General features: G+C 27.5%; 1 protein-coding gene across 1 annotated transcript in view; it reads left to right on the top strand.

Moving 5' to 3' along the window:
- Window positions 1–8,083, top strand: part of LOC122633456 (proteoglycan Cow) — a 138,979-nt gene that overhangs the window by 77,754 nt on the left and 53,142 nt on the right. The window contains exon 2 of the mRNA XM_043821357.1: window positions 3,433–3,490. Within this exon, the coding sequence (XP_043677292.1) occupies window positions 3,433–3,490 (58 nt within the window). The remainder of the gene's footprint in view (window positions 1–3,432; window positions 3,491–8,083) is intronic.

Raw genomic sequence — 8,083 nt, 5'->3', positions numbered from 1 at the left:
CTCTCTCTCTCTCTCTCTCTCTCTCTCTCTCTCTCTCTCTCTTTCTTTTATTTCCTCTTTTTTCCTCTCTTATACCTCTCCACGTCGTTGCATCGTGCAATTTTTCTTGCAACGATGCACATTTCGTTCGACGCGATAAAAAATGCAACTTTGTAGGGAGCTCGTTTGGGGTTGCGTTGAAAATATGTATATGTGTATATACACACACACACACACACACACACATGTGTTAAAGAGAGAGAGGGAGAGAGAGTTAGATGTAAAAAAAAAAAAAAACAACAAGGGATTGTTCAAGAAAGAGACAGAGAATATATGTCCCAGAACAAAGTGATATGTGTATTCATATTCCGTTGTTAAAAAAAAAAAAAAAAAAAAAAAAAAAAAAAAAAAAAAAAAAAAAAAAACAGAAAAGAAAGAAAGAAAAACAGTAAAAAAAAAGAAGAAGAAGAAAAAAAAGGAATTCATTCGTTGTCCTTAATTCGTGGCCTCCACTCTGTTCTGCCCGTAGGAAATCCTTTGGTTCGTTTGCTTAGCTCTGCAATGCGATCGAATGAATCGGTCAAAGGGCATATTACAGAGGATGTGCAATCGTTATTTTTAGCAAAATGTTGATATATAGATAGACACGTATAACTTGGCCCTGAAACTATACGATTCGATATATGAATATCGATCGGAATATGAAATGACTTGAATAGGATATGACGTTAGTGTTTGATTCGATAATGAAACATAGCCTGTGTTAACACATTCGACCGACTACCGACTATTACTTTTGATATGTATTTTAAGGTATATAAGGTATATACTTCATCACATGTACTTACTTATCTCTGAGGAAAGAAAATAAATAGAGAAGAAAATTAATTTGTAAAATTGTTATCATATACATATGTATCTAATACGTCAATGTATATATATGTGCGTGTCGATGTATCGATATATGAATAGAAATATTTTGATATATAAGATATATAAATATATATTTTGTTTTGTATTAATTTTTTTTTTTTTTTTTAATTATCTTAGTATCGGTATAATATTAATAACATAATAATATTAATGTATTATTAGTTATAACAGTTATTACTTTATTATAATATTCTATCATATTAATATTCATTTATTTTATTATCTTTCTAAATGCTTTGAAAAAACATGAAAGAAAATATTAACTAGAAAAATTTATATAATAATAATAATAATAATAATAATAATAATTAAAACTAATTATTTGTATTAGTTGATTACTATTAATATATATTATCTGATCTTTTATATTTATTATATTTGTCGTCACTTCTCTATTCTTTTTCTTTTTACTCTCTTTTTATTTCTTTATTTTCTTCTTTTCTTTTCATCCTAACTTTATTAAACAAACTCCGTGCAAAGAGAGATCTTTCATTTCGATCTGCTTTAACTCTGGTCACTGACCTACATTTCAAGTCGTTTCCCATGGGTATTTTAGATGTGTTATCCACGAATTGCTGCAAACTGCCACATGAACTATCACGCGAGGCTACTTCGCCTTCGTTCCGCTCTCTCTCTCTCTCTCTCTCTCTCTCTCTCTCTCTCTCTCTCTCTCTCTTTCTCTCTCTCTCTCTCTCTTTCTCTCTCTATCTCTCTCTGTCCCTCTCTCTTCAATTTTCTCGCTCGGTGGCTAGCTCTTTCTCTTCAATTTTCTCGCTCGATTCACAACGCTAGCCTTTTCTTTTTCCTTTTTTTTTTTCTTTTCCTTCTCTAAGCCAAGTACGTATCTATCCATTTTTTTCTTTTTCTTTTTTTTTTCCCTTGTTTTTTTCTTTTTTCTTTTTTCTTTCCTTTTTTTCTTCGATGACCTCGGCCTGAACTTCGAGCGAGAAACACCGTGCTCCAATTTAAACTTCCTATTCGGAGTTTTATACGATAGACATGCGATCGTTTGTCACGTTCTACGTTCGCTTAGTTACGAAAGATTCTCTTGATTTGTTTCCTAAAACGTATCTATTGACTATTTCAAATAGTTATTTGATAGCTCGATAAGATAGGGTTTTGATCGTTGAATTTGTGTTCAGCGTTTGTTTGCTTTTATTGAAATAAAAGCGTGAATTACGTTGTTCACACTTTTGAAAAGTAGTCATTGTCAGTCTAACGTAAATTATAGTATGTCAATGTCAAGTAGTAAGAAATTATTCAAACGTATAATTCCTTCTTCTAATTTGAAGATTAATTGTTAAGATATCTATAAGTATGGTATATTCAGTTTTATCTATCCAAATAAATAATATTAGAAATTTTTATTAAAACAATAATATATATATATATATATATGTACATATACATACAGTTTTATTTATCTAAATAAATAATCTTAGAATTGTTTATTAAAATAATAATACATATTCAATTGTATTTATTTAAATAAACGATATTAAAACTTTTTTATTAAAAACTTCAACATCGAATACTTATCGATAAATTATTATAGTATTATGTAATAATACTATATTATTAGTTGTGTAATTGCACGAATTTATTTGATTGATTGAAAAACGATTGTATCTTCGATTATTATTGATTTCTTATCGACAAATTATTATTTTCCTAAAATGAACATTTATTTATTATTTTATTACGTCGTTCCTAGAAAATACTCAATTTAATATGAATTATTATCAATGCTAATAAGTGCTTCGTTATTAAAACGGTATAGTATATTCTACTTAATTTGTACGTTAATATTAAAGTTAATTATAAACTTAATACAAACGATATTAAAGATAACGAATTTCTTATTTTCTTTTATTTTTCTTCCTCTTTTCTTCTTCTTCCTTTTCTTTTCTTTTTCTTTAATACTTCACGCTGAATACTGATGGTAGATAAAAACAGATTTAAAAGAAATCGTGTTGGATTAATTTTTAGACGAACGAACCAAAAATAATAACTAATTTCTTTCTTTTACTCTTTCCTTCTTTTTTTCTTTCTTTCTTTCTTTCTTTCTTTCTTTTTTTTTCTTCTTTCTTTTTTAGAATTTTAACAAAGAAACCAGCAAGTATATCTTCCCTTTTCCTTAAGTTGGCCTTCCTTTTCCAACTCTTCGTCCAACGGCCCTATGTAATTTAGCGAACGTCATCTACCCCAGGCTTGTTAAACTTTATATCTACCTCGGTATAGTTAATTTTTTGAACGAAGACTCGGATAATCTTTCTAACCTAGAATAACCCCGCTGCTGCTACTGCTGCTGCAGCAGCTATTGCTGCTGCTGCTGCTGCTGCTGCTGCTGCTGCTGCTGTTTCTCACCGTACACGCTTTTTATATTTTTATACGAAGACGTAATACCATCGTAATTTAAAAAAGAAAGAATGAGAAAGAAAGAGAGAAAAAGAACAAAAAAAAAACGAGTAGGTATATTACTGCTTTTACTGATCTTGTTCTTTGTCTTTTTTTTTCCAGGATGATACCCGTATAATGAAGGTTGGAGATAAAAAGAGATGGATACACGACCCGAACAGTAAGTTTTCTAGATAGTGAGTTAATTGATCAGAATGAAATTATTATCTCTATCCTGTCTCTTATCTTCTTCTTTTTTTTTTTTTTGTTTTTTTCTTTTATTAAGTCAATTTATAAATTCTGATTGACTACTTTAATTAATACATTTACTTTATATGTTCTCGATTAATAATTTTTAAATAGCTATGTTGTAAAATAACTAATATGCATAATGTAATATATATATAATTATTAATTATTAATAATATTTTCGTATATAGTAAAATAAGTAAAGAATAAATAAATTTTTTTACATAAATTTGATGCATATGTACAGGATGGAGTAATAACTTTGATCACCTTGAATGTCTTCGTTCTTTTTAAATGTATGGAGAGACTTTGTTAACAAAAGTTGAACGATACGGTACATAATATGATATAATAATTCTTTTTACAAGTGGTCACGTAAAGTACATGTAAAGGTCAACTAAGTTTTTGTTTTAAATAAGATTATACGCTTTTGATTGCATTAGTCGATGCAGCTCAACATTCTCTATAAAAAGATATTAATTCATGTATTCTTGGAGAATTATTAATTTAGGAAATATTTTGATTTAAATAATTCTAAAAAAAATCATGTGAAGATGCAACTAAAATGGAATAAGAGCAATTACATATATAGTAGTGGAGCTATCGATCTTTCAATTTTGTACATTATCAATTATCATTAATAGATTTGCTATTATTTATTTTAAATAAACAAATTAAAATTTACATAATTGACAATTGAATAATGACAATTGAAATAAGTTCATTGTAATTATGTCCTTATTACGATAGAAAAGAAGAAATTCAATTTAAAGAATTATTGACAAAATCGATTTTATTATACCGATATTATTGCAATGTTTAAATAAATAAAGAATAAATTATACTTGAAAACGGTGTTTTTTTCAAGTCTCTACGACTTTTCGTTCCGAAAATACAATTAAAAGAAAAATTTTAATTATAAAAAAATTATTAACAAAATCGGTTTTATTATAACAATATTATTGCATTACTTAAATAAAGAAAGAATAAAATATGCTTGAAAACGGTGTTTGTATCAAGTCTCTACGATTTTTCGTTCCAAAGATATCGCCTTCGAAAGATTTTCATTCATAATTCTCATACAGCTGTTCGTAGTAGTAGTAGTAGTAAAGCATCGTAATTTCTTGGAATTTATATAGGTCAGTGTGTCACCGAACCATATGAATGAAATTATATAGGTTAGTAGGTCAACGTAATCGTCTTCGATTTATATGGGAATATCTTTGGATCTAAAAGTCGTAGAGACTTGAATCGAACGCCATTTTAAAGGGAAAAATTTTCTTTATTTTTTCTGCATATTGTTAATAATTAATTAACAATTTGTTATAAACAATTGTTATAAACAAATTCTTACGAAGTAAAATCATATTATTTTGACAATTAAACATTCAAATTGCGGCCAATTTGTAAAATTGTGTAAATTAATAAATTATAAACAAATTATATTTTTACAAAATAAATAATTATTTTATATTATTAATAATCATGTTTTTCATTTACATGGGAATATCTCGGAAAGTAAAAGTCGTAGAGACTTGATTCGAAAACCGTTTTAAAAGGTAAAATTTTCTTTATTTTTCAAGCGTATTGTTAATAATTAATTAACAATTTGTTATAAACAATTTTTATAAACAAATACTTCCAAAGAAAATTCATCTTCTTTCGTCAATCAAAAATTCAGATTGGAACTGATTTGTAAAATTTAGATAAATTAATAAATTATAAATAGATTATTTTTATATGGAAGAAACAATATCTTTTACATTACTAATAATGACATTTTTCATTTACATGAGAATTTTCATTTACATTTGCGAGATTAAAAGTCATAAAGACTTGAAACAAATACTTAAAGTAAGCGTAGCGTAAGCACTGAGTAAGCGCTGAGTAAGCGCTTATAAATATTTCCTATAATAATACTTTTTCGATATACAGTAATACTTTTTTTATAGAGAATGTCGAGCTGCGACAACCAATGCAATCAGGGATATGTGATTCTATATAAAAAAAAAAAGGAAAGAAAAAAAAAAGAACACAATTGACCTTCATATATCTCTCACGCGTCCAACTGCAAAAAAGTTATTGCTGCAGTATTATAATCCCCTGTGTACCGTACGACTTTTTTTAACAAGGTTCCTCTATATCTTTAAAAAGATCGAAGATTTTTAAGATGATCAAAATGATATATTTATAATAATAAATAATACATATATATTATATTTTATTATATTATATATTTATAATATATAATAATTATATTAATAAATATATATGTAATATTTTTTTAGTTATTATGTTATTATTATTATTAACATTATATTTGATTCTCTATCTTGATCTCTAACATCTGCTTGTGTCAACATAAAATTAAGCCTTTTTCTTTCTTTCTTTCTTTCTTTCTTTCTTTCTTTCTTTTCTTTTCTTTTTCTTTTTTTGTAATTTTATGACTTATAATTTTTAAATAAATTCATAAACATTATTACGTTTATTATATAAATTTCTATATAAATTTTCTCTAAAGACAATTAATACGTGCATACATTGTTATCATATATAACATAATATTTATTCTAATTAACACACATATAATTATGAAATCTTTATTCATAAAAGATTACGATATTACATAAAATTTTCAATCGAATTTGAGTAAGAGTAGCTGCGATAAATATCACATTTCATCGAGTTCGAAGGAGCCCCCATCGTGGATAGAAAGAGAATCCATTTGAATTCATAGCCATCATGCATATACTCGGATTTTATGACTTCTCCGTCCTTCTCTTACTACCGTCCCTTAAATCGGGGGCGGATGCACGCCATCGGCTCCTCGAAGGTGAGAAATCGTGAGATGTTCGTAAAAGAATGGCGTGCCGACCTCTCACAGATATCGAACTCTCTCCAGGGAAAAAAAGGGTGAGAGAGAAAGAGATAGATAGATAGCTAGAGAAAGAAAGAGAGAGAGAGAGAGAGAGAATATTTACGAGAAGTGCACACTGAATAAAAAAGATAAGAGAAGGAGAGAGAGAGAGAGAGAGAGAGAGAGAGAGAGAGAGACTGCACGAAGAGAATCAAAATTATCTTCATAATTTTCGTAAGAATTAATCTTGGAAATATCATCTAATCAATTCATTTAAATTTCACTATCGATTATTATATATCGACTAATTTCAATATATCTAATTAATTTTTGATAAGCTGAAATACTACTCGTCGAATATGTTAGATTTCAATAACCAGAAATGAATTAAGTAAAATTTTATTAATTTGATGAGACGCGTGAAACGTCAACTTTTTCCAAAAAAACGTTTAAATAATATCAATTTTAGTTTTAGGTTATGAAAAAGGAAGAGAGAAGAGAAGAAAAAAGAAAATACAATTTTATTTACAATTCATTCTTTTTTTTGTTTCCTTTTCTTTTTAATAATAGAATCCTATTGATTTCAGTTTTTACAAAATAAAATTCTATATTTTTGAAAGATTTAAAAAGCAAAAAAAAAAGAAAAAAGAACGAAAAATGTAGTTTTGTTTATAAATAATATATGAATTTTCTGGAAAGGAAAAGGAAACGTTTTGATGGATTTAATAGAAACATTATTCGATTTAGAATAGAATCGATGTCAAAGTGAAAATTATTCAAATACAAGAAGTAACAAAAGTATCTTATATATTTATTTAAGACTTTGGTAAAAGATGAAGGAGAAAGAAAGTACGATAAATAGATAGTTGAAAAAAGAGAAAGAGAGAGACAAAGAGAGAGAAAGAGAGAGAAAGAGAGAGAAGAGAAAAAGAAAACTTTCGAACTAACAAAATTGGAATTACCGATAGAAGTTAGAGACGTTGTTTCGAAGTCGTTTCTGTAGTCTAATTTAACATAAATTTACATATCATAGTAGATCCAATGGTGAAATGAAAATTTCTAATCCTTGTTTTCTCTATCTATCTATCTATCCATCTATCTATCTATCTATCTATCTACCTATCTATCTTTCTTTCTTTCTCCTTTTCTACATCACATACTGTTTATCTTTTGCCTTGTGAAAAGCATTAGACTTTTTAAATAACTATCGAACACACACACTCTCTCTCTCTCTCTCTCTCTCTCTCTCTCATTCTCTCTTGTTATCTCTGTCTCTCTCTTTCTCGTTTTCTCTTTCACTCTCTCTTTTTCTCTTTCGCTCTTTTTCTTTCTCTTTTCAATTATTTGCTTCAACACTTGAATGTAATTCTATTCAACATACACTGACACGTTAACAAAGAGAAACTTTAAATCGCAGTGTTGTGCAAGTGCAATGCATTCGTTAACTTCCGACAAACGCACTTCACATTACACACATACATAAAGAAAATTAAAATCCAACATGACCACATGTGTTCATTTAAAAGATAGTAAACGAAAAGATACAAAGAAAGGAGCACAACGATCTGAAGCTTTCAAAATTTGTTGTTTGTTAGTTTAAAAACACGAATATTTTAATACACTTTCCTTTAAAATGAACACGAAAAGGAAATAGAAAAATATATTAAA

The sequence above is a fragment of the Vespula pensylvanica genome, chromosome 12 (assembly GCF_014466175.1).
Source record: "Vespula pensylvanica isolate Volc-1 chromosome 12, ASM1446617v1, whole genome shotgun sequence".
In the NCBI taxonomy this organism is placed as follows: domain Eukaryota; kingdom Metazoa; phylum Arthropoda; class Insecta; order Hymenoptera; family Vespidae; genus Vespula; species Vespula pensylvanica.
Note: the sequence above shows the minus strand (reverse complement) of the source record. Positions and strands in the feature narration are given on the sequence as shown.